The sequence below is a fragment of the Melospiza melodia genome, chromosome 6 (assembly GCF_035770615.1).
Source record: "Melospiza melodia melodia isolate bMelMel2 chromosome 6, bMelMel2.pri, whole genome shotgun sequence".
Classification (NCBI taxonomy): Eukaryota; Metazoa; Chordata; class Aves; order Passeriformes; family Passerellidae; genus Melospiza; species Melospiza melodia.
The window spans coordinates 59,268,392-59,295,548 of NC_086199.1; the positions used below are offsets into that span (position 1 = coordinate 59,268,392).

The 27,157-nt window shown below is 39.0% G+C and overlaps 1 protein-coding gene across 14 annotated transcripts in view; it reads right to left on the reverse strand.

Moving 5' to 3' along the window:
- Positions 1-16,052: 16,052 nt before the first annotated feature.
- SOX6 (SRY-box transcription factor 6) overlaps positions 16,053-27,157 on the reverse strand; it is a 369,646-nt gene continuing 358,541 nt past the window's right edge. For 13 of the 14 annotated variants that reach the window (XM_063158537.1, XM_063158541.1, XM_063158536.1 and 10 more), the window contains one exon: positions 16,053-22,956. In XM_063158537.1, coding sequence (XP_063014607.1) covers positions 22,653-22,956 — 304 coding nt within the window. In that variant the 3' untranslated portion in view covers positions 16,053-22,652. Of the gene's footprint in view, positions 22,957-25,849; positions 25,901-27,157 lie in introns of all 14 variants that reach the window. The other variant, XM_063158544.1, reaches the window with a different exon arrangement.

The window sequence follows — 27,157 nt, forward strand, 5'->3', positions numbered from 1 at the left end:
TTACTGATGGCTTTAAGCTTAAATAAGTGGTTAGATCCAAAGCACATGCGTTAAAAACTAACAGGCATAAATATAATAATAAAAACAAGTTGGTGAATTGAGGCTGAGTGTGTGGCACTCCATGTAGACTGAACAGAGAAGAAGATATTTCCAAATTAATTGAAACTAAACCCTTACCCACTCTTTTCAACTTCTTTCTCTCCAGTAGCACTCCACATTGAAATCACTTCTAAGGAGGTGTGTTTGTACACCCATCTTAGTTCTCTTTTTATTTTTTTATGCTCAGAAGCCTTTAGTGGCTGGGAATTTTACTTACTTTGCTTCCATATGGACACCATGAAGAACAAGCAATTTTTTAAAACAGCCATTATTTCTCATATGACACTATTTAGGCTGCTGAAACACACAGACAAAAATCTTTCCTAACAGAAGGATGCCCCTTCACACTGTTGGCTACAAGTGTTCCTGTGTTAAAATTCACAGGGTGAAGCAAACAAAATGGCAGAAGAAGGCTTCAATCAGACTGAAGGAATCTGTTCTTCTGTGCAATAGGTGCAATGAATCCGTCAGCATTTTACAAACACAAGAAGAATTCACCCCTAGATTAGACCTGGAAGAGCAGCAAAGGTATAACACTTGAACTTGCAAGCAAATAGGATAACTATGGATCCTTATTACCACGTGTGAATTCAGGGTAGAAATTTGTGAAATCACTTCTGCTCCCAGTATTAAATCTCTTCTCCTCTCTTTTACTTTCAACTTCACCCCCTATCTAAATGCTTCATTTTGCCCTCCTAATTACATACTTACTTTCCCTAAGCTAGTTAGAATATTTTGTTTGTCACATTGGCTCCATTAACTTGCACAGTTCTAGTATTGAATGATGCTGCTGCTCAACTTTCTGCAGCAACTGCTTTTTGCCTCCAGATATTTTCCAATATATCCTGTCTGCTCCTGGAAAGAGAGTAAGACACAAACCCACCATTCTTCTGCCTTTGCCAATCAAAGTGTGATTGAGGTGCACTGGAGAAAGAGCTCAAAATTAAAACTGAATTAAGATTATCTGAACGAGGACAAAAATCATCATGAGAGGGCCTAAAGATCAGTTATGATCCACTGAGAAACCTGCAGACAAATTGAGGTGCAAGGGCTGTGTGGAGCACACGTACCCTTGCTGTTGGTGGGAACTGCTATGACAGGAATGTGTTCCAGTGTAATCCAATGAGACTTATCAAAGGGAAATAGTGTCATTTGCTCACTGGGGCTAATTTTGATTACTTCTTCCCTAAGCTCCACTGGAACAAGTATCAAAGTGAAAGCTCACATTCCTTCCATTGTCAGTAATGGAACAGCTCCTGGTGGCTTTTTGCTAGCTGTGTATGTAGGCAATAAGAGGCCTCCAAGCCAGCTAACAGAGTACATAAAAACCCTCCACATTTAAAATATTCAGCTTGCTCAACAAAGAATGCACCTTGATTAGTAGAGTCTATTAAATTTCACCTACTTAACTTTGCAGCTTGATTAGTGAAGTATGTGGCTTAATCAGCACAGCATGGAACTCATGACAACACACACCTCCTACAACTGAAACTGTTGGTAGGACCCAACAGAATCCCCAGCACGTGTCTGTGTGTTACACATGTAAGCCAGCGGATTCAGAGCAGGCTCCTAGGTCTGTAAATGAACAATTGGTTGTTCAGTTCCCTCAGCAGCCTCTTGGCTTAGTGAGGTGTAGGACTCAGGCTGTAAAATTTAAGCTGACTGGAGTGGTCAGGCAGCAAAACCAAGCAGCATCCTCATCAGCATTGCTGGTCCCTGTGACCACAGATCCCTTTACTCATCCATGGCAATACACAGCCAAATCCAGTTTCCATTATTTCACTATAAGGACACCTGAGATAACATCATTGGGCATCCAAAATACAATTTCATTATCCCAGGGAAATCATTTGGAATATGTGACGACAGCAAGTGTGTCAGCAGTTGAGATAAATAATTACAATTTTCACACTATCTAGATAAACATTAAAGTTGGAATGGCGTTCAATTGTACACACATAGAATCCTGAGACATTTCAGGAAGGAGCAAACCTGGGATTTTAAACTATAATAAAGTTGAAGATTGTTCAGGCATGGTGTTTTGTCTTGGACTGCTTTGTTGTCTAGAAATAAACAGACATAATTAAGAAGTACCTTTACTTTTGATAGAATATAACATGTTCTGTCCCTAGACTGCAAGGAATGCAGCTATAGCTGTACCATGCTCTAGCTATGACTCTGCACAGGATTCCCTTAACAATCTTGCCCCCCTCCCCTGCAGTGGTTACCCTATATGCTGTGAACACATGAGATGAACTCACAGTGTTGTTATTTATCGTACAGATTCTAAGACTGCTGCAGTTAATGGAAACATTGTGTGTTGTCTAGAAAGGAGTTTTGCAAAATATGACATAAATCTTAGAAACAGAGGTACCTGTACTCATATGATTCTTAACCCACACTCTTCCTTTTAGTTACTACATGCTCACTAAGAAAAATGAAAACATGTACATGTCTCAAACTCCCAGATACTCAGCTGTTTCTCAGCAGAACTGGATGCCATTCCCATCCCTGCAAACCTAGAGCTATTAATAAGGAAGCTTTTGACCTGGCAATTTCTGCAACACTTGGGAAAAATAGTGTCAAACTACAACAATTGTCAGGCAAGTAAAGTACAGAGATTTGCACTTACTTACCCTTTGTACCAAAAAAACCCCAAGCCAATATGAAAACTAAAAACAAATGAACAAACAAAAACAAAAAACAAAACCATGAAAAAAGCCCAAAACAAATAAACAAACTGAACCCAAGATCTATTATTTCTAATTCCTCTGAAAGTTTCACATTACTAAGGAAAACAAAGCATTAAACTTTGATTGTTGAGGTTTCCTTTTATAGCTCCCAGATAGCAAATAGAAACACACAAAAACCTCAGTCTTTCAAAAAAAGCCAACCCTCAGGTAAGACTGAAGAAAACCTGCACCAAATTAACCACACACCTAAAAACCCATCAGTGCAGCGATGGAAATGTGCCAGCATCAATTCAGACCTACTTCTGAGAGGTGGCACCAGTAGGAACAAGGAAGATAAAGGCTTCACAGTTTGGGAATCAGGACTTCAGGAGTCAACACAAAAATGCAAAGGTTGATTTTCCCACTGCATCCTTTCTATCACAGCTTGCTAGACTGGGATTCACATTCTAGTCTGTTTCTGGAAGTAGTTCAAAGGGGTATTTAGGAACCCTGTGTCTGCATTGGTTACTACATTTGGTCCACTTCTCCTATGAAATTCCATAGGAAAAAACTTCTGTATCCTCACACAGTTTCACTCTGACCTTGGAATCCTTGTCCCAGCTGGTGGTACTGTCCCTGTTGTTCATTGCTGGACATCTATGCAAGTATTTCAGCCACAGCTCTCAGAAAAATGTAGTAAAAACTTCTATATTTTCAAAGCGCTGTCTAGTTTAGACACCTTAGTTCGAAAAAGAGTTATATTTTTAGTATCCATATTTTAATTAAAATTATTTTCTTATTGAACATTCTAATTGGAGTAGCAAATTAAAATAAGCAGTGTTTGCTTTCTAAAGACTTCCACTGATCACTTCCTGGTACGATAAAGGCTGAGATGTTACGTTTTCATTCTAGGAACTCAAGAAGGAGAACTTGCAATAAAACTTCAAGTGTATTTAATATTAGATTGAGTAGAGAAGGAAAACTCATTAGATGCATGTTCTTACTGAATTCAAAGCACTACTACTACAGCATTCCCAATTCAGAAGAGTCAAAAGTTAGTCTTAAAATATCAGTACATAAACAAAGCAAAGTCCGCAGGACAGCTGTCTTATTATCTATGACTACAGATGTGACGTTTTAACCTGTATTTTTAATCATACCCATTTTACACCATGCCCTGCTGATAGTAATATGACTCAGTGAAGAGTCTCACTGTTTTTTTGATTTGGCAGCCAGAGGAGCTTGCATAAATGTTTGGTCATTCTGGGTGTTAAGGAAAGCGTGCTGTAAAAAGATCAATATAATGGCATTATTTGAAGCACACTACTTCTCCTATTTGAAACATCATCTGTTGCTCCCTATCCATTCCTGAAATGACAGACACAAAACCAGAAAGTATCTTATTAAATTCCATTGAAATAAAGCATAAGTATTAACTTATCAATTATCTCTCTCCATTGTTTATCATAACTGCAGAATTTTTTTTTTACCAGATTTTACACCAATACCAGAAAAAAAATTTGAAAGTTAATCTTGTTCAGTGCGCATTCTGAATATAAAATTTTTCTTGGGTGTGTTGTTTGGCAATATCCTTTTCTTTTAACCTTTTCTAGTGTCCAAGAGAAGGCTTTGGGAAATGTAGCAAATTTCAGCAAGCTGCTCTTTACATGCTCCCTGGAAATCTGCTGGTCTGTAAGAATATAGATGGCATTGCCATCCATTAGCCCAGGACTATTAGAGAGTTAGAGGTTATTCTGAACACCCTTTTTCTGAAAATAGGCCCAAGTATTATTTAGAAGCCCTATCAGCTATGAAAATGAAGGGCAAACACAACACTAAGATCAGCTCAGATCTAAGGCAGAACTAGACCAAGAAACATTTACAAGTATTTCTTGGTTTGCTTCAACCTAATCTCTCCCTCATTAAAACTAACCAACCAAACAACTCCAAACTACAAACAAAAACATCCAAACACACACACACACAAAAATCCAATACAACATCTGGTATATTTTACCAAACCTTTCCTCACAGCAGTAACACAGGAGTCACAAGCAGGGACGAGAAGACAAGTACCCAACATCACTGAACATCATCTAACCATGATAATTGCCTGGATGCAGCAGAACAGGGGAGAGAAGGGAGCTGGGAAAGTGAGAAGCAAGGGCTGACAACAACAGGAGCTTGGTAAGGAGCTCATGTAAATTCAAGATTTTTGAGATATTTCCTCTCCCACAGGTACTTCCCTTCCTTTCCAAGGGAAAAGCTGCAGTACCACAGAATCCACCATGTGGTGTCTGTTAGCAAATGTTGACTTTTTCATGGCAACTGGTGTAGGTACATCTAGATTGTGTATTTAAACATCACAGTTTTGTTTTCATTTCTTGCAAGAAGCATTTGACTGAGGTTAATGTTTTATATCAACAGAGTAAAAATAGCTAATTCTGGGCCCAAAGGTCATACACATCAGCACAACTTGAGTTCTGAAGTGCTTTTAACCTTGATTTTTCCTTGTATGCCAGGTCCTTTAAAATATACAACACATTTAACCCTGTCTCACAAGAAAAGGGGGAAAAAAAAGGAAACCAAAGATGTGTTCACTGTCTTTGGAAGACCATAATCATTTGACAATCAGAGAGATCTGATTGTATTTGAGACAACACTTGCCAGAAAATACATGAGATAAATACAACTTGCTATAGAAAAAGGACTACAAATCAGAACACAGCAGACAGGAAAGAAAAAATCAAAAGAAAAGTAAAAGAAAGATATCTTCTCAAATCTGATTCATTAGATTTTTGGCACCCCAATTAAGTTCTGACAAGCTAGTATTCCAGGCACAGTAAAATATTGTTGTTCCACTAGGCTTGCTCCAATGTTTAGTCATAAGATCCATACAATAATAACAGAACAGTGGCCTATCTTGACCAACAGTACATTAGTTATTATCTGCAGCACAAACACCTACCACTTTATACTAACATTTTGGCAGTTAATCTAAACACAGCACTTAAAGCTACATCATAATTTTGAGATCTAACTGGGTCATTTTCCTTCCAGCTGGCACCAGTAAAAAGTATTTTATAACAAAAAAGTAAATGAAACTTTTTTACAAGAGGTTTTTTTTTTTCCTGCTCTTTAATGGCAGGAGCACAAGTATGATTTCAAGCACACACGACACATTTTTCAAGGCCTGTTCGTGGTGATGCTAAGTGAGTGAATTACAATAAGATTTATTGTGCAGTGCTGCATGTCTGATTTTCCATCCACTGCTGGGAGCTTCAGTTGGCAGGAACTAACAGAGACGCCTATTATGCACAGCCTGGTTCAAAATGTGGCTTTGGTGCAAATCCTCAGGCACAGGAACTTACTGCACATGCTGGCATGGAGAAAGCTGATGAAAAGAGGCAAAAAAAGGACTTTTTAAGTGGCTTCTTAAATATTTGGTGATCCGTTCCTTCTGTGAATTGTTTTGTGAGAAAGAAGGGAGAAGTCACAAGAGATTTACCTGCAAACTGGTGTCATAATCTAAGGATATAAAACAAGATAACTAATAACTTAGTATTATTGTAGCTGGATCCCCTGCTGACAGAATTCAAAATGAACAGGAGCTCACCGGAAGTGTTCTCAATATTTTACTTCTCCCATCCTTTTTTTTTTCCCTCTTTCCTTTTATTTTCCCTTGTAGGAACTGGAAACACAAGTCCCTCTTTAAACAACTACCCATAGACTTCTTTTCCTTACCCTCCTCTACCTTTTTCTGGCTTTCTCAAATGTTCCACATACACACCCAGCTAGCTGACTTGATGTATAGCCCATGCAAAAGTGGAGAGGGGAAATACTGGAGGGAAAAAATGAGAAGACAAAATCAGAACAGACACAGCAAGAAAAAGCAAAAACCTGAAGGAGAGAAAAGAAGTGAGGCTACAGAGCTCAGAATTGCCAGCAAGAGATGCATGAAGAAGATGAGAGGTTAGCAGGGATGGATGGATGGATGGATGGATGGATGGATGGATGGATGGATGGATGGATGGATGGATGGATGGATGGATGGATGGATGGATGGATGGATGGAGACTCGAAGGAAGGAAAATCTAGAAAGAAAAAAAAATTAAGTGGGAATGGAAAAATCAGTTGGAGGGTACAACAACAGACTAAATGACTTATTCAGAGTAGAAGTGGTATCTGTCCTGCCGAGCCACAAACACAACTTCATTTTAATACACTGAGCACCTCCTCTCAGATAATGTAGTTGGACACAAACTCCACTGCCCCTTCCTCACTTCCTTGGGAACAGGTTCTAGGAGAGACTTCTTTACACAGTCTGCTCCACAACTGGCACTCAGAAAAGGCTTTGGCTTTAATGATGCAAATCAAGCAAACAGTGAAAAACACCCAATAGTCCACAAGCCTGATGTTCTTTCTCATTGCTTTGAAAGACTCATATATCCAAACGCAGTATGATGCCCCAAGTTCACAATGCAGTGATGAACTGGCAATAATACCTTCTCCTGTCTTTTGGCTTATGTTAGGTACCGCTTACTACTCTCATAAAATCTGCTTCTACTATAAAATTTGATGGCATCTTTTCAATTTTCTCAAGGGTGCTGGTTCAGTATCTAGAACCTGCAGTGTAGTTCCTTAGCCACACACGGGATGGCACTGTTAAAATTGGTCCTCACACACCAAATCTCTCCTCCACCCTGACTCTTTGTGGGCAGCAGATTCAAAGCTTTATTCCCCAGAAATGCATCTATCCCCCACAAACTGACATCACATATTTTTGTGCTTGGGCACTGATTATACTTTTATTTTGTACCAAACATGGAAAACCAGTATCCATAAATGTATTAATCCTATGTTGTGATTTTTTGACGGTTTGGCAGCAGAGGGGAGAAAAAAAGAGTTTGGGTGCAGTATAATACTGTGGTATTTCATTCTCTCCAGAGATCTATAATTTGATGCATGTTGAAAAAAATGTTAAAGAAACATAATGTATGGAACATAAGGAATCAATTTTCTTCCTTAAGGAATAAAAAAACAAAAATTAAAAAAAATAAATAAACCCAAACAAAAACATACCTTTAGGTTATAAGCATTAAAAATATCACTCCAAATTGAACCATCCAGCAAAACAGAATGCAGAATAGAAAGAGTAGGCAGAGTTAAGGAATAACCATTAATTTTTGTCTCCTCTTTGTAGTCACATGTCTCTTAATTGTCACTCAATTTATTAGCACCCCGTAATTTTATGGCAATGTGACCATAAATTCTAAATACGAACAGCAGCAGATGAAGACTCCCTCATCCCATTGACTGAGTCAGAGTACAGGACATCACAAAAGTTTTTATTGTTGTTAGGTAAATGCAGGGAGAGAACACGGTCCAAAAAAAGACAAGTAAAGTACAGTTAGAGTCACAATAAAGCCAAGTCTCCAAAACACAAGCTTTCTTCAGATTTCTGCTGTTACACCCTTGCCAAAAATCCCCTTCTGATCTCTAATCAAGAATCAGCTCAACCACATGCAGGGTAGCAAGGGTGACCCTGTCACTGTCACGCAGAAAACAGCCTGGCATTGTGCAGCGCCCACTGCTGTGTGCCGCCACAGGAGCGTGGCTCCAGAAACAGCACTTACCTGCAGGTGATACTTAAAAGGGAAACCCACACGTACCCTTTCAGGGCCCTTTAGTACAACATACACATTGTGTGGCCTGCAGTCTGGAATGGCACATTATATAATGCAGTGCCAGACAGGCTTCTCAGCACTTAGGTTCAAAAACAAGCGCTAGACATAGCACATCCTTGATGTCAGGGCCTTTTTTGGCCAGCAGGAAGGGTATGGAAACTCAGTGTTATTTAAAATGGCCATTAACATCTGTCCTTTGACAGTTCCAGGGGACTGGAACTGCATTTTCTTTAAGTGTATCTTTACCCAGTTTGGTATGAGAGTTAATGGTAACTGCAACCCTCTTCTCCACTTATTTCTCAGCTTAAGAAATTACCACATTATGTTTGAGGAACAGAATTTCCACACCCAGGAAAGTTCCCATGAAATGCCATCAGAGACCTTTGAGAGATACTGCTTTGGCACAAGACATGGCAAGGAGGGCATAATTATATCAAGCATCCATTGCATTCACATCACACAAACCAAAGCAGGCAAACTGAGATAACCTCCAATTTTACCACCTTTTTTTCTGTAGAATGCCACCCTGTCTCTTCTCAACCCTTTTTCTCCTTAATGGATGCTGCAGCACCCAGGAAAACTGCCTTCCCATGGCACTGACTCAAGGAAATCTGGCTGCACTTATTTCTCTCTAGGCTCTACGTATCTTGCCCCTGTGGTAATGTCAAAATTCACCCAGACCACAAGGAAGGGAAAATAAACAGGTGAGAGGTGCTGCTCACCAGCAAACGCCTTCACAAAGCATCCAATGTGTTCAGATCAGCATTTTGGGGCAATAATTCCCCTCCAGGAGCTCTACTTCAGATGTCACAGAGAGTTCTAGACTTCAGCCTGCTTTGTTCTCAGAGAGAGGGAGCAGGAACATTGCCAGCTGAGGAACACTGCTCCCCAAAGCTGAGAACTGAAAGTGTTTATTGTCCATTTTCCATAAAGTTCAAGCATCTTGAGACTTTCAGAGGGGCCTAAGAGAATTAGGTATTTCTAAACCTATTAGGTACTTCTAAACCTATACCTTCTAAATATAAAATTTATATACCTCTATTTTCAAGTCTGCTCTGAAAGACATTTGAGGTGGGATTTTTCCCTTTAATTTACTATTCTCAGGCTTGGCACCTAATTTTCGGTGGCCACTATGAAAGATAACACATATTCCTCAGTCAAAGCCTAACTGGCCACCAGGAATTTACCACTGTGGTGGCTTGATAGGACTAGAATTTCTCCCAACAAGTTTTCAATCTTTTTTCATTAATTTATACTGTAAACTATTGTCTTCTTCCTTGAGAAAATAAACCCAAAAACTCCCGAGCATATGAAGAATCCATCATTCAGAAATACAAGCAGATGAAATTCCTGATTATTGTGAAGTAAAAATCCCAAGATCCATTAGCCTAACAAGAACCCCATTTGCAGCTTAAAAAAAAACAAACAAACAAAAGTGTGAGAAATTATGCATCTGTTCCCACCAGCAGCAGTAAAAGCTAGGAGCAGGCTTGCACCCAGACAGCTACATTTTGGGTGCCAATATTATATTAATTACATTAAAAATGGAAAAACAGAAACCCTTCTGCCTTCTTCATTTAGCTCATAACCACTTTTTCCCTATTTTTTCTAGAAAACGAGTGTTTTTCCATTTAAAAGGTGAGAGCCACTCTGTAGTTACAAGTGGTACTTTTTGACTTTCTTAATACAACCCTGTGGCTACAATTAACACAACGGATAAATAGCAGATCAAATTAAGGTCTGATCCTGTTTTACTCATAGGTGCAATCCTCACAATAAATTGCAGGTTAAGCTGTTGGAGGTAAATGAGGAGAGGTGGAAAGCATGCCTGAATTTTAAGTGTTCAGACATTAAAAGCAAATGTGAGAGAGAAGATAAGCAAATATCTAGGCAGAAAATTTGAAAACTTTAGGAAGATTTAATGCTTATTCTGAGATTCCAAATGCAGCAGGTTTTGCACAAAGATTTAAGAAAAGGTAGGAAATGTGAGGGTTGTCTGTATGAGTCATTTAATGCTTACTTTTATCCCTCACTTGGGAATAACATTTTCAGAAAAGAAGAAGAACATTATTTTTATTCTCATTATTTCAGAATGCTTTATGTTCATTTCAGAACCCCACTGTCTTTGATGTTTGGGGTATAAGGGAACGCAGACTGCCATGCCTGGTCTTATTGTTGTGGAAATCCACTACTTTACCCCATTAAAAATGAATAAACAACTGAACCAATTTGAAGTTCCCCCCAGCCTGAGACTTTTACGGGCATCTTAAGGCTGCATATTGTCTGATATGTCCTGTTTGCAATTCAATCACAAACTCCTTGCAGTACAAGAATCAAAACATTGCAGAAGAACTGTCTCTAGGCATGATCAGGCTAAAGATCTTCAGGGAGGGATTAATGAAGGAAGGCAGCTTTACGAATCATTGTCTGAGGCACCTAACATCTCATAGGAATCCTAGGATTTTGTCTAGAAAAATCCTGTGCACTTACTGCCAAATGCTGAAGGAACTGTCCTCTTCCCTTGACACCAGGATATACTCAGAACTTCAGTGAAGCAACCTGGTATCTCAAAAAAAAAATAAAATTACTAGTTAATTTAAAATATTTGCTATCCTTTATACCATGAAGTGTTGACCAAAAAATATAAAATATATTTTTTTTAACTCCACTCACCCAAATTATGAACAGACAGTGCTAGTGAGCTCTTTTACATTCTTCATCACAGCATTTTCCAAACACCCTGTGCCTGCTGAGGTTGCTCAGTTACACCAGAGACCTTCTATTTGTTTTTTTCTCCATTAAACAATAGAGCACATTGGGAGGAAAACATAAGAATATGCTCAAAACCTTTGTCTTTTGTTTCTACTGCAAGAAAGACAGAAAAGACCAATACAGTGGTCTCAGCTGGGGGCACTTGGCCCATCAGGTCCTTGCTATCATCAGTCCAACAAGAACCACTTGTGTGGTAGAACCCAAAGGACAGAACCCACAGTTCTTCTGCCCACACTGCAGCATTGGTAGCATGGGGACCCTACTGAGGGTGCACAGATACATTCAAAATAAATTGCTCAGCAGCAAAGGCTGAAGTAGGAAAAAACGGAAACTGGGTCAAAATCTAAAGTTCTAAGTTGAATCATCAAATTTTCTTGGACTGCTCATGTCTTTTGACTACTGAATTACAGAAGGAATAAAAAATGTTTTCCTGTCACCATCCTGTGGTCTTTTTGAAGGCATTTTTGCTTCCAGCATCACCCTGGAAGTCACAGTGTTTTCTCTGTGCTCCTCTGACCCAATCCCTTCCCAGTGACACAATCCCTCTGCAGCCTCTCCCAGGGGGCTGCCCACAGCTCCGGCCACCCAGCGCCGACACCCTCAGCAGATGTGATGCACTAAATGCTGCAAATGCTCCCTGCTTCCTCTCAGGTCACAATAACCCCAAAATAATCTGCTAGAGAGGGACTGGAGGCCCTCTGAAGGGATGGAATGCTGTGTTTGTCCCCCGTTCCGCTGCTGTTGCTGCCCTGTGGGAGGACAAGGTGAAGAGGGGACAGAAGGAATGGTGAGTGGTGAGCAGGGAGTCCCCAGGGCAGCTGAGGGTCTGCAGGGGTGGCAGCCCTGTCCCAGCTCATGAGGGATGCCAGCAGCCCCTGCCCTCAGCCATGGGCTGCACCAAGAACAACCTAATGACCAACTTAGCAGCATTCCCCACGGAGGGGTGGGAGCAGCTGGTGATTTCTAAGAGTTATAATAATTTTCCCATAATTTTGTAATTTTAGAGGGGCCACCTTAAATAACTGATGAATTGCTAGTACAGCAAATGAACATTAAACCATCTATCATAGAATAAAAGAGCCATTAATCTTTTAGGAACTATTACACATTCACAGTCATATACACAGAAGAAGGGAAGTGGTGCCATTCTTAGTACAGATTATTGCAGCTCAGCACAATAACATTATGGGAATATTCATACTTATTCATTTTCCCTGAAATAAGACCTTTTTTCCTTAAAATAATCTAAAGCTGCTAGGATATCTGCTGCTTCCCTCCTGTAGCTGGTGTTATATAAAGTCACAACAGTGTTAGGGGCGTTCTGCTCACAGGAGAAGCTGAGACAAATAAGATCAAATAAACTAACTTTCCCTCACTTTTTTCTTTCAACCCATATTGTAGTTGTCAGAACCAGAAGAACTTTCTAGTTTCTACAGTAACACTCCACAAAAGAGGTATCTTGTACCTAAAGGTTCTTCCAAAAGCCCTTTCCCTGCATGATCTCTCAACACGTGGCAAAAGACTTGCATTTCTTTTTGGGTGGGTGGGTGGATTTGGGGGGATTTCTTTTTCCTTCTCCAGCACTTAGCCTTTGGTTTTCCAACAGCTGCAGCTATTCTACTGGAATTAACTAAGTCTGCAATCAAGTGTGGATTTCCTGATGTTTGAATAAAAGATATTTCATTGTGATTGAGTAATTTGATCATTAAAATCTATGATCTCCAGATTTTCTGAATTAAGTCTGTTAAGTTTTAACCAGATCCTGCAAAAATTGAGAGAAGTTTATCATCCTAAGTATTTTGGAAAATACAAGGGACTTTGCAATTTAGTTGAACATAAACTGAGACTGTTTTCCCTGATTTTATTCCATTAGAAAGAATAAATAGGGCTGTTGAAAAACTCCTTATCAAGGCTGTTCATTGGGATAATAATTGGGATAAACCTAACTGTTTATTTGCCCTCGGCCATTTCATCCGCCAAAATTCCAGCCTGTGTTCCTGACTGGGAAAGGGTTGCACACATTAATAGCCCAAGACAATTACTGTAAGTGCTGAGGAACATGAGAATGAGATGCAGATGTTGGCCAGGCTCAGATGCTCTCATTAGCTGTTATCTCCTGTTGCAACTGTGGAACATAAACCTACTGGGCCAGGAGGACTAGGAGTCTAATCCACTAAGACAGTTACTGTGTTTTCAATTTTGTAACCTATTTGTGATTAATTAGTTGTGAACATACAGTAGCTAGAAAGAGATTATTAGCCATTATGCGGGCTTAGTGACAGAGATACCTTTCCACTTGGTGATTGCAGTGTCTTGCAGGCTAAGGTTCTGCTGCACAGCTCTGGATCATTGCAGAATATTTATATTTTCTGATTTTGAAATACAATCCCTGTGACCTGACTTAAAAGAAATCTTGGTCATGCATCTGATGTGTGAGGTACCTTATTCATAACACTGAAGTTGGAAGTTGTGGAAGTAATGCAAGAGTTGAGGGTTTACACTTAATGTTTGCAAGTTTTGAGCTCACATCCCATTTTTGAAGGTTAAATTAAAATGCCTGCCTGGTTTCTTCCCACATATTGAGAGTCCAGAAAAGTGGCAAAAAAAAAAAGACCCAAATAATCAACATGCTTTTCTTTTACAAATTGATTATTTGAGGAGCATTATTCAAAGTTCTAATGATAACATTTTTTCTTATCCAGTGATCCTTTGCTGATGAAATACAAGAGCAACCAAAAGTCCAGGAGGTTTTGATAGAAGTTAGAGAAGCTTTTAAACTTTGTGGTGTCAAAGTAAATTAAATTGTCCCTAAGTAGTCCTTAATACAGCTGACCACAGTGATTTCTACAGGGCAATTATGGTTTACTGTGTCAGTCATCCAGCAGGCATTAATACAAAGCAGAGCAGCTCTGAAGAAGTTTGTTATGGACTGTCATGTCAAGGAGGCCAGTGCTAACCTGAAACGGCCTTGATATTATTAGAACTTACTGAGGGTCAGATTCCAATTAATCCACAGATTTAACAGTCCTCTGCTGCAGTGGGTCTTGATACAATTAAGGAATAACAGATGACAGGAAGGATACTTCCAGGCAGCCAATGACCGATGGCAGTATTTGAGGGCCCTTAACCCAGCTGGTCATTAACTGCTCAGAGACACAACCTGGAGCTCATATTTTCTATTATAAACCATATATTAAAGATATAAATCAACTACTACTTTTTCCTCCTTCTCCCCCCAATCCCTACGAGCTGCTGCTGTTGGGCTACTGTGGTAGCAGTTAATCACCATGGGGAAATCCCAGCGGGGAGGCAGGCCCGTGCCGTACCTTGGAATCTTGGAAACCTCAAACTGCAGCCATCCTGAGGGAACCTGCAGCTGCTGAGCAGAGCTTGTGCTCAGCCAGAGGGAGAAATGGAGCAGGAGAAAGGACCAGAGTAGCAAGGGCACTTTAGTTCTCGTATTTGTTGTGCTTTGTCACTTGCTTGGTGCTTCCGGTGCAGCAGGGCCCTCCTGTGATGATTGGAATAACCATGGTAACTTAGGAGCTTATTTATTATATTTGCTGCAGCAAGTTGGTCAGAGGTGCTGCTCTCCCCAGCACCAGGAAAAAGCATGGTGGTGTGTGCTCTGTGTGAAATGTGCTGCTCTTGCTATGTTGGTTAGCCCCCAACACACGGCCTTGTCCATAAGAGTGCTGTACATGCGGAGACAGGCCCCTGTCCTGCTTGGCAATTAGTGCGCATTTTTTTAGATTGACACCTAGAGATGTCAAATACACAGCTTGTGTCTTAGTGCTGCAGGAAGCAGTGACCTTCTGTAGCCCTTGCTTGTTTTGCTTTTCACTGTACTTGTGTAACAACCCCACTGACAGCACCAGTGTGTTCCAGATTACTGATCAGTCCTCACAGCTGCAGATTCGGGTAAGACAAAGGAGAAAAATCACACGGCAACACGTGTGTGGGGGTGGGGGGGGAACAGAGGAAATAAATTGAATTAAATTGCACAAGTCAATATTTATGTATTTCTCCATTATAACATGTTGGTGAGACTCCTCATTACCATCCACTGTTGACTCTGAAGTATTCCACCACACAGATTCATAATGCAGAATGTCATTTTTAGGAAGTCCATGCATGATGCTCTCTCCAAGGAAGAAAGGATTCTGTCCCACTTGGATGTTTCAGGGTGGTTTGTGCACCAGCTGAAACTTGACTGGAATCTGATGTCATGTACAACCAAAAGGCTCTGTTACATTTCTGCTCCAGTACAGTATGCTTCAATGTAATTTATTATTTTCCTATGAGAACCATGACTAATTGCTAAGTCAGAAACCAATCACAACGCACCAATGGCAGCAATTTACAGACATGGCAATATGGCAACTAGAGGCTTTTTGTTATTTAACTTTGGTTAGTTTGTTTTAAGTTATATGCAGCGGAAAAGGGGAAGGCAAAGAAAGAAGAAACATGAGAACTGTCTCGTCTCATTTCTACTCACTAAAAATCCTTCTGAGATTATGTTGCTACCAACAGCATTTCCTGCACACAAAATTGACAGTATTGAGTGTATATTGTCAAATTAGATTGGTTATCATGCATGTCTTTTACAGCATATGGTGTTAATGGATTTCAGAGGCTGGAAAATGCCTTCATAGACTGGAAAGGCGTGGGTAAAATATAAGAGCTGCAAAATTCAGTCACAAAATTTACAGGAGGCCAGCTGAACAGGCCTAGTTGCATTTTCCCATCAACTCATCATGGTCAGTCTTTAATACTAAATTCAAAGGAATAAGGGATGCAGAGAAGAAATCACACACGCATCTCATAAAACAAAATTTATCTTTAATTTGTAAGTGTCAACAGCAGTACAAAAGATGGAGTGATGGTGAATAGATTAAGGGTAGAGAGGACAGTCTTGAGGTAAATGAGCATAAATAGGCAGTCTTATAGACACTCCCCTGAGGGGTCTAAACCCCTATCATGGCATATACTGTATCACCCAAGGATGACATGTTTAACATATCAGGAAAGCACCTTGTGCAAAAAAAAAAAAAAAAAAAAAAGAAGAAAAAAAATTTTAAAAAATCCCTCCCACCCGAAACATGTAGGTAAGGTGCCAACGTACACCAGAACATACTGTATATGGACAGTGTCTTTCAATTTTGTCTTTTCCATCAATAACTGAGGCAGAGGAGGAGAAGACTCTTAAAAGTACCACTGAAAGATTATTTAATATTTAATTTACCTCACGTCAATACTGCACAACAAAATCCAAGAAGTCTGTTTATGCAATGAAGCAAAGCTAAGAATAACTATTCTCTTTCTTAATCTGAGAACAGATTTTTTTTCTTAAATCAATATCCTTAGCAAACTTTTTTCTTTCTTTTTTTTCTTTTTACTGTATCAAGAGGAGAGTGTGAGATGTGATGGCAACCTTTAAGTTCATTTAAAAACTTTACACTGGACTGTACAAGATTTTTTTTTTTGATAAACTATTTACATTTTCAGACTTTAAAACATATTCAAAGCAGCAATAGACACTAGTTTTTCCTCTAAACGCCCAAATAATTACCGGCCATGGGCCCAGGTAGGTACCTGCACTGTATATAGAATTTCTACAAAGAAAACCTGCCCATTAAGTAGCCAGTGGCTGTTAAACGAGCAGCCCTCGCCAGTAAGAGCTGCACCCAGGGTGTTGCTATAGGAATCAAAGCATAGTACCTTGACAAGAGAGTCTCAGTTGTCCCAACAGCTCTACACAAACTTTACAACTTGAAACAGCAGCTAGCATGTCAGTCCAGCATGTCAGTGAATTGTGCTGATTAAATTAACATAGAGTACAATCTCACAATATACATCACAAACAAATTACAATGTCAGGAAATAAGAGTTACAGTAAGATAAGTTATGTAGTAACAGCTTATAAGCTTGTCTTAATGTAATAAAAAAAATTTTACATGGGAAATACAATAATGAATGAACATAAATGCTAAGCATTCTAGTTTGCTACAAGCTGAAGAAAGGTACAAGAAAAAAAAACAACATTGCTTTCTGGAAAGCAAAACACAAATGACAAAGGAAGACAAACGGAGAATGCACACTAGCAGGTCTGCAATGTGCAGCATACAAACAGTTAAATATTTGCACATTCCCCATATTCCAAGAGCACCAAGGACCTCACTTGTGGTTTTTAGAAAGCGGAAATTACAAAGCAAGCCATGTCACTAAGTTGCTTTATAGCTTTCATATTGCCATAAATACCAATTTGATAAGTTTTCCTTCAGCCCAGTTCACCCCACCCTACCCCTTTTTACCCAGCGTGTGAAATCTCAGAATACTTCTTTGTCACCATTTCCAACAATTCTGGTAGTTAAGAAAGGGCTTTGGATTAAAATGAAATCATTTTGCATATGCATTGTTTTTTCCTTCTGTAGCAGGGCATTGCTACATATCAAAATTGTAGCTTGATCTGAGAAAAATCACAGATTTTAATGAGTTGTACCAAAAAACAAAAAACGTTTAGAAGAAGTCTCTTTTAAAGGAAAAAGTGTTTTGTAAATGATTAAATGAGGTCATTTAGTATTATTCTTTTAAAAGAACATGCTTAAGTGCCACCTTGAATCTTAAAAAAGCATGCAAAACACCAAGGGGTCCAAGCCCATTCATTAACTTCTTATAAAATCATGAAGAGCTCTATCATACATCCTGCTGGCTGCATCTGCAGTGCAGTTGTTCTTGCTGTGGCCCTGGCTCAGCAAAGCTCACCCCACTTAGCACCAACACTGTGACCACCGTGGAAGCACTGACATGCTTCGTGTCAGGCAGATAGGTAGGTGATTTTCTGGGGGAGGATGGGGTCTAAATCTTGTGGAACGTTTTGCTGGGAGATGATTTTGAAATGCCATGCCATTGATGTGGCCAAAAACCAAAATGCAGAAAGCCAGCCCGGAGATGAGATGGCACTGGGAGGTGGTTGTGTTGTGTTTGTCCAAAGCAGAGGCTGCTCACAGCTGGCTGCTGTGCACTTTGCCCAGGGAGGTGTATTTACTGGGGCTAATGCTGCTGTTGGGTTTGCGTGTCCATCCCAGAGCCATCCCTCTCTTCTCCCTCCCCCTGCACCTGAGTGCACTGATTTAGGAGCACTGAGCTGGGGTCCTGTGACTGCTCAGCAGGTGGTTTCACAAGCTAAATGGTGATGCCCAAACATACAGGCAGACCAGAATCTGCACAGTTCTCCAGACTTGTTCCTGCACATAAACCCTGGAAAGCAGTATGGTTTCCATTGGGACCTTTCTCTTCAATTTTTGTAAAATAAGAAGTGAACTATTCTGGCTGGTACCAGACTGTTTGGGGAGTCGTCTTCTCTTGAATATAAGTATTTAATAATTTTCCAAAAGAAAATATATTGTATCTGTTAATTAAATAAACTGTTCACAGAGAAAATAGTATTACTATATTAGTGCTCCTGAATGGAGTTATTTTTCCAGTCAGTTTCTAAGGGGCGTCAAACACAAAGCTTAAGAAGCAATTCCACGAATCCTCTCTGTGTATTGTGTGAACAATTTCTCTGGTGTTATAGCCTAATGTAACAATAACATGATTAAGTGGGTGTACAACATAAAGGTTTGATATCACTGAGTCTTGCCTGCATTGCAAGGGCCATTTCAGTCATTTTAATCTTTCAGGGATATGCTTTTGACTTCCAAAGGTCATTCTTGTTAAGTAAAATATCTCATTGCTTTTACTTGGATTCAGAAGACTGTGTTTCCCATCAAATGTAGCCAAAATTTGGCATGTTTCATGTATCAACTTTCTAAAAAAGAAGAAAGTACTTCCTGTTTGTGGAATATGCTATTAAAAATCAGAGGGAGCACAAGTGAGGCATCTTGCTGTCCCAGCTACAGGTCCACAATACTGCGCTCACACTGCGGGTGTAAATTCAGCATCTACATGAGGTACAGTGACTTGTCAGCATTTAATATGGACCAACATACACTGATATAGAACAAAAGTAAATACATAACTTATACTTCACTAAGTATCCATGAACAAAAAATAAAATTCTATTTCCTATGTTATATTTACACAATTTAAAAAAAAATCTAAAATGAGATGGCAAATTCATCAAAAAACTTTGTTTTGAGCTCCGATTAATAAAGTAAAAATGTTGGGTTTCATCCTTATGATTGTCCTTCCTTGATTTCTACTGATATTTTAGAGCCAATGTCGGCTAATAAATAGAATAACACGCTCATAGGCACAATTCAGATTCAAATATGTTCCTCCCACTCCCCCAGCCAGTAAATGCGATTTTTACCAGCTGGTGATTCCTGAACAGCCAGTCATTTTCGAGAATGTGGCTTTAACATACAGAGCATCAGCACTGAGGCAGGGCTGGAGCTAAAACAAAGTGTTCATACATACATGTATTTTGCATAAATAAATGAAATAACAAGACATAAAAATGACTCAAATCCGGCAACTGTGAGGCAGGCCCACACGAGTCGAAACAGATGACTTTTGTTCATGTAGTTTTCGTACAACAGTTTCACATTAGTCAGAAGTGATAAAAAATACCATTTATATCCAGTGCTTATAACACTTACGAAACAACATCTGTGAGTGTGTGTTTTTTTTGTACTACAAGCAAAATCAAGTTTCAGTCCTAAAGAACAGTCCTTTGTTCTCCACAAGCCTGCAGAATATTATTTTGGCATGGTCATAAAATTAAAAAAAAAAAAATTAAACTACTAATCTAAATGTTTGCCTTTGTGCAAAAAAATAATTACATAAAATACAATGCTAGCAATACAGCATTCTACCTATGCAACAAAACCAGGAAAAAAAAAGAGAGCAAGAGAGAAAGTGATGTGGGGGGAGGGAGAAATACTTCTAACTGGAGAATTATGTAAGACATTAATAAATATTCTTTTTTTTTTTTTTTATGAAATAATGATGTCCTCCCCCCAATCTGAGCTGAATGTATTAAAACCAGTTCAAATTCCCAAGCTATTTTAAGAACAAAAAACCACTTTCTATCAGTACCTTAGCCAGCTTAAAGAGGACGCTCACCAGCTAATGACACAGCATATGCCTTTGAAGACTTGGCTAGACCAGTTTATTGCTTATTAGACATGGACTCAGAACACAGTTAAATAAATATTAAAAATATAGCTTTTTTTGTTCCAAATTATAAAATGGTCAGAGAAATTTGACCATTGTGTTTCTATGCCATTATCTTTATAAATTGTCCTGTAAATTGAACAATCTTCTTTGTCTCGGGGGGTCGTTCTCTCACATAGAAACGCGATTCCTACAGTGGCACAAGTGGCTGTTTCTGACAGGACAGGGATCAGTGGGGCTGTCAGGAAGGAGACTGCTCCTCCACAGAGCATCCTGCCATTGCAGCTCACAGGAGTGTCTGCAGAGCAGGAGGCACAAGGACAGCCCGACTAGCACAGGCTCATTTTGTTGGCCAAAGCAAAACCTGTGCAGCTTTATGAGAAGATGCTCCCAGACTTCCAGAGGAGCTGCTCCAGGCCCCCTGGTACCTCTCAGCACGAGCCTGAATTTATCACCAGTGTGCTGAACACAGCCAATTCCAAATAAAAGAGTTGAGGATCTTCAGCACAGTTATTCCTCAGGCCTATTGGAACTGTGTATATATATATACAGTGATCTATTTGTGAACAGGGGTGGAGTATGAGGGAAAAAATAAAGGCAGTTTCTCCTCCGTCTTTGAAATCGAACAGAATCACAATCTTTGAATTGAATCTTGCATATTTCCCAGAATTTTCTCCAGTAACTGCATTGTTACTAGAAGTAATACAAACAGAAATTTAAATTTCTATAGCACCTTACATCCAAAGATCCCAAAGCTCTTGACGGGTCACATTCCCACATGACTAATATACAATAAATATTTTTGATGACCCATTTTCCCACCTTTGCAATTAGATATTTGAGTGTCCCTCCCTCCCCACCTGGAGACTCACAAATAAATCACTGCATAAATACTTAAGGTAGCACAGTTCCTTCAGGTGGAATGGGAACATGATGTACAGATCTGTGATTTGCCACAGGTTCCTCAGGCCCTAAAAATTCAGCACGGTGGACTGTAAACGCAGTTTGGATTTTACATCTGCCCTTGCTGTCTAAGTGTAGAGGTTTATAACTATAAACACATTTTTAGGGGTATTTGTACTCTATGTACATATAAAAGTACTCACTTTATTTTGCAATACATATAGCAGAGTGTTTCCAAGTGCTCCTTGAACAGTGTTAGAGGAACAAGTGAATTTCTCACTCATAAAGGTCATGTTCATTTTAGTAGCAGGTGCACTTTTATTTTCATATACCTGTGTGATTTAGGGAGGGGGAAAGAAGAGGCTCTTTAAAATATCAATAAGGAATTGTAAGTGTAATGCCACCAACTGTACTTTTAAAAATAAATATTAAGTATTTGGACCCTTGACATTCTGGAATGAATAAATTATTTAAGAGAAAATGTGTTAAGACTGAATGCAAGGGTTAAAGCAAAGGGGTAGAGAATGTAATCAGAGGTGGCCTCACACTGCTAAGACAGGCCTGTCCATAGCTGGTGATCGCTCTTTTGTGCTTACTTAAAATTTCACACTAATGGCACATCAAGAGGCAAAAGCAATTGGGCACATGCACTATGGCAACCATGTTCACTAATTAAGAATATCCTGTCTCCAGATTCCTGAGTACTTTACCATATTCTGGAAAAAAATTAGGTTTCATATATAATTTTTTTTAAGATGCCAAAGGATTGTCTAAGACTTTACAGTGTCTCCTTTAAGACTTTTTTGTTTAAATGTTAAGATTCAAAAGTTATGAAAAGTTTGGCACATCAGAAGTTCAGCTATACATATGGAAAAAAAATGGAATTCAGAGACTATTTTTTAAAGACAAGCTATGATGCACGGGTGTGCACACTTGCGGACTTGTTCTGTTTCACAATATGAAATCTGCAGTTTTTGTTTTCTAAAATAATCCAGAATAAAAACACATTCACAACCTGTAGGCTGGCACAGCATACCTGAGTGAGAATGTATAACCCCCATCTAAAACAGTAACTTAAACCTTTATCAGCATCCAAACGGAAAAAGACAAAAGGTAAGACTTGTAAGACAGCTATTGATTCATATAAGTTCTCAAGTCCTGATGTCTGATATTTATGTCTTCATCTAAATTAAAAAAACAAAACAAAACAAAAAAAACCCAAGTTCATGAAAAATTAGGGAAACAATCTGTCTCACACGATAAGAAACATTTAAGACCATTCTGCTGATGTAACTGTAGGAGCCACACATGCATGCAGGCTCTTTAAGAACTTTTGTTCAAAAAAACCCCAAAAAAACCCAAATGAGTCTGAGTACTTTAATTCTGTGAACACTCCTCAGTTGGCACTGACTGCCTCATGGGCTTCGTTTTCGCTACTATAGTCTGATTTGGGATCATCCTCATAGTCCTCGTACATTTCTATTTCATCCTCTCCGTTCATCATTTCGTTTCCAGGAAGGCTTCCGCTGTCCGTCTTCATACCATAAGTGCTCTGGATGACAGGGATGCTGGGCTCAGGGCTGGCAGAGGTGCTGGAGCAATCTGATGTCATCTGAGGGGACGGCGTGGTGGTCGCCATGGTAATAGCACCAGGGTAGACAACTCCTGTTCCCGTGGTGATCGGAATCTGAGGCTGCTGTCTGCAAGGAAAAACAAGAGGGAAGTGTCACTGCCTGTGTGTAGGGGAGGGAAGACCTTCTGCAAGTCCAAAGGAAGGAAAAGCTGGTGGTTTCCTAGAAAGGCTCCATGTATTCCTCTGGGCTCAGAGTCCTCTTTGGTATTGGTTCATTATCTCCCCCAAAGGGCAATTGGAAACTGAAGTGTTTTCAGTCACTATACAACATCCTTTCACATACTCTACGTGCTTATTCAAACCAAAATACAAACTGGCACTTGGACAGAGAACATCAAAAGGCTTCAGGTATCCTGTGATGCCTGCCTGCTACCATAGACACCATGTATCCAAAATCTAAACTCATGGCAAGAGCTTCTTTTAATGAGAGGACCTCAAGATTACCTAAAACAACAGAGAGAAACTGAAGTATCTAATTTACTATGTAAGTAGTACAGGTAGACTAGCCAGGTAGACTCCTATGGCACTTGGATATTCTTTTCACATTTGATTGCTGGCTGTTGACTTTTATTTGGATCCATCATCAGAATGTCATTTGCTTTTAAGAATTTTATGTGTAAGATGAGGCTTTTGAAGCTAAGTACTTGATACAAAAAGAGAACAAATCTGCCCTGGAAGATGCTGACTTTGTATTGACTAGCTATTGAACATATATGCCTATTTGCATAATCTATTTAAAGAATAATACATTTCAATGTATTCCCAACCTTCTTTGGAGCAATATTGACCCAGTAACAGTGAACTATTATAGACTTCAGTGGGAGAAACAGTGTCAGGTATGTTTGAATAGTCTACGGAATCTGCAACTTGACCACTATGCCATTCCATGCTAAATTCAAAAGGACATTTTACAAACCAGTCTCACAATTTCCCAATCATTGGATAAATCAATACAGAAAATAATGTTAAGCTTATTTAAAAAAACTTTAAATGTTGAGTCTTTATTGTTCATTGACCAAACTTTAATTTTGATAAATATCACACTAGAGAGTTACAGGGAAGCTGCAGTCCTTTGGGTTTGGGTAGTGATACAGTGAAATCATGAGCACCCTGTGTAACACACCACTGAAATAGTTTGCAGTCCTGCCACGGCTGGTACTGCTAGCCTGACTCTTACAGCCTCTGCACAGCTTGAGAAATTCAAACATCTGTTGTGTAAGTCTCGTACACCTGGCTAGCAGCGAGCAAAAATGCAGTAATTCATTTGACACAGTCATTATACTCCTGTTTGCAAATGATGATTTGCAGATGATTTACAAACAGCTTGGGATTTTTCACTAAATTTTCACTTTTTAAATGGTCTGATAAATGTTCTGTGAAAACAATTTTCAGCCAATGTATTTGCTTGCAAGTGATTTTCTGCAAAAATCTTTCAATACTTTATCCATAAAATTGAACACCTACCTCACATGGGAACATTCCTGGTTTAGGATTGCATGCTTTCAGGAGTATAAGCTATTACTGCTAAAAACCCACAAGTATCTCCTCCACAACTTTTAGACACAGAAAATGAACACATTAATGAATGTTTCCACAAAGCAAAGGCAAAAGAAATCCACACAGGGTCAATAGAAAAATCTATGTAGTTGTCACCAGGCCATACACACTTAATTCTTTCTGATATGCCCAAATAATAATCTTTCACCAGTATTTTTTGGAATACATAAATTCACAAAACAAAACATCACCAGGTCTTCATCAAAGAATAGCATAATATCAATGCCAAATGATGCTTTGAGAAAAGTTTTCAAACTCCTGTAACAGAAGTTGTAGAACTGACTCAAAGAATGATTGAGACAAAGCTGCTGCTGTTACAGCTGACATTAAGTATCAGAACACTAATATCCACCTCTAAACCTCTCCTCCCCAAAAGGCTTGTGTTTTTTCAGAAGCAAATTGCCTTTTTACAAGCAGTAGAACAATTTTTAAAGTCTGCTTAAGACAATGCTGTGAGATACGTTGATGAAGTGATGGTTATCATTGTTAAGGCCTGAAGGAAAAAGAAATCCTGGTATTTCAAACTCAGTCAGCAGAACTGTTCTGTACATCCACATTTCTGTGGGACTGGGTACACTTGTCCAAGTACCACACATTTCAAAGTGTAAATGGAGGTGGTCATCTGAGCACAAAGAAGCCAAATTCACAGAGGTACTTTTTACTTGGGAGCACACCAGGCAAATGCATGGCAAGCTACTGAATGAATCTAATTGTCAAAGAACTTGATTGGTATAGCAGGAAAGTTAAAGGCTTACTGAATTTGTCATTCATAAATGCAGTCCTTTTTTACATGTTAAACAAAAATCAGACATGCTGTGCATGCCTGCTGCTAGCTGGGTAATAACTTTAAATTACCTATATCTCACTGTGGAACTGTAAACATGTGGTAACTGTACCACCTAATTGGAAAGGGTCTCAAATTGCTACCCATTTGCTAGCAAAAAATTTGCTAGCACTTAAGCATGGGCACCTACACACCCCCTGTAACTGGACACCTACCTCTGATTTAATACCTGTTATTATTTAGAGCTGATCAGGTTGTCACTGTAAATTCTGCTCTAGCTGCAACATTACGTCCCAGAAAGTCTTATTTTAAAATATCACAAATTATGTGGATGGCATATGTTACTAGAGTTGAGTGTTATCATTTCCTAAGTAATTAAGTTCTTTTGGGGAGGAAAACAGAGCATTTGTTTAAATTCCCACTATACTCCCTGAAAGGAAGAGTTGGAGTTTCTAACCTACAACTCGGGCCATTATGTTTTCTTATATTTGTAGATCTTAAAGGCATTCATGTTAATGGAGTCTTTTATTATATTAAATTCCACACATTGAATCATTGCCTTTAGCTAGAGTTTTACCATCATGGAACCTTGGAGGGGGGAGATAAAAACATACTTTACCTGCAAGCTACAGGTTACAATTCAGCTCAGTTGCACATGGAAGATTTCTGCCTGTTAAGATTTCCAGAAAGCAACATTAATCTTCTGGTCTCTTCAGATCCATGAGGAATGGTGGCAACCTCTATCTACCCTGGATTCAAACCACTCCTGTCCCCATCATCTCCTCTTTGGCTAAGAAATCCTCACGTGGACAATTTCTAGGGGTCGCTCTCCTCTGCTCTGCCAGCACTGATAACTTGCCTGTCCGCTCTGTGGCTTAAGATTTGGCCCAAAATATTTAAGTAGATGTAAAAATGTAAGTAACATGAAAATTCTTAGCCAAACTGACCTGCTCACAAATTTGTGGCATTAATATTCTTAGTATTTTCCTGGAGAATGTTCCTCTTTTGACTATTGCCAAACCAGCCAAACATTTAAATTGGCAAACGACCATTGTTTTCTGATCCCTTCCCAACCATTTTCTGACAGCTATTTAAATGTCTGAAGCAGAAATTGATTGCATCAAGCAAAACGCTCATATGTTACACACCCCTGAAACTTACATTCCCATAAGGAATGAAATAACAGTAAATCTCACAAAAGCACCCATTGTGTACTTGCTTTAAGTTCAAGCTACAGGAGTATAATATTACAGACTTATTCAAAACTATAGCCTAGCAACATTCAGACTACGTGTGTACAGTAGTTATAAACACTATAAAGGCTTTATTCTAAACATCTTACTCTGGTAAAGCACAGGAAAAAAAAGTTACTGCTTACATAATTTTGCAGAGAAATGTATATAGCATATACTTCTATTTAGAGTGTATTAGACTGTAAAAATGACTGAGCAATGAATTATCTTTGTAAAACAAGGCAACAAAAGACAGACTCAACTTAAAATACCTGAATTTATGGTTTATATATGATCCATTTGTTAGCTCACATTTATTTATGCATTACAAAAAACTACTATTGAGGATAAATTGTAAATCACTAGAAGTCTGTTTGGGATTAACTTATGCTGAAGGTATCATTCACAAGTTCCATTAATAATTTTAATATTAAAAATAACTCATTTTAAGCTATTTTAAAGACATAGCTGGCTCCAGATTCAGCTTCCCCTATATTGAAAGCAGCAATTTTTTAACATACTCTGCATTAAACATGAATTATTTATGTACATTATCTGCCTCATTTGGAACAAAATTCATTCACATAGGGATGCAATGCAACGCCTACGCACACTGTAAGTTCCACTCTGTTGTTTAGAATACTTGGCAGTTCACAGATTTTATTCTATTACAATTACAATTATTTGAAAACATT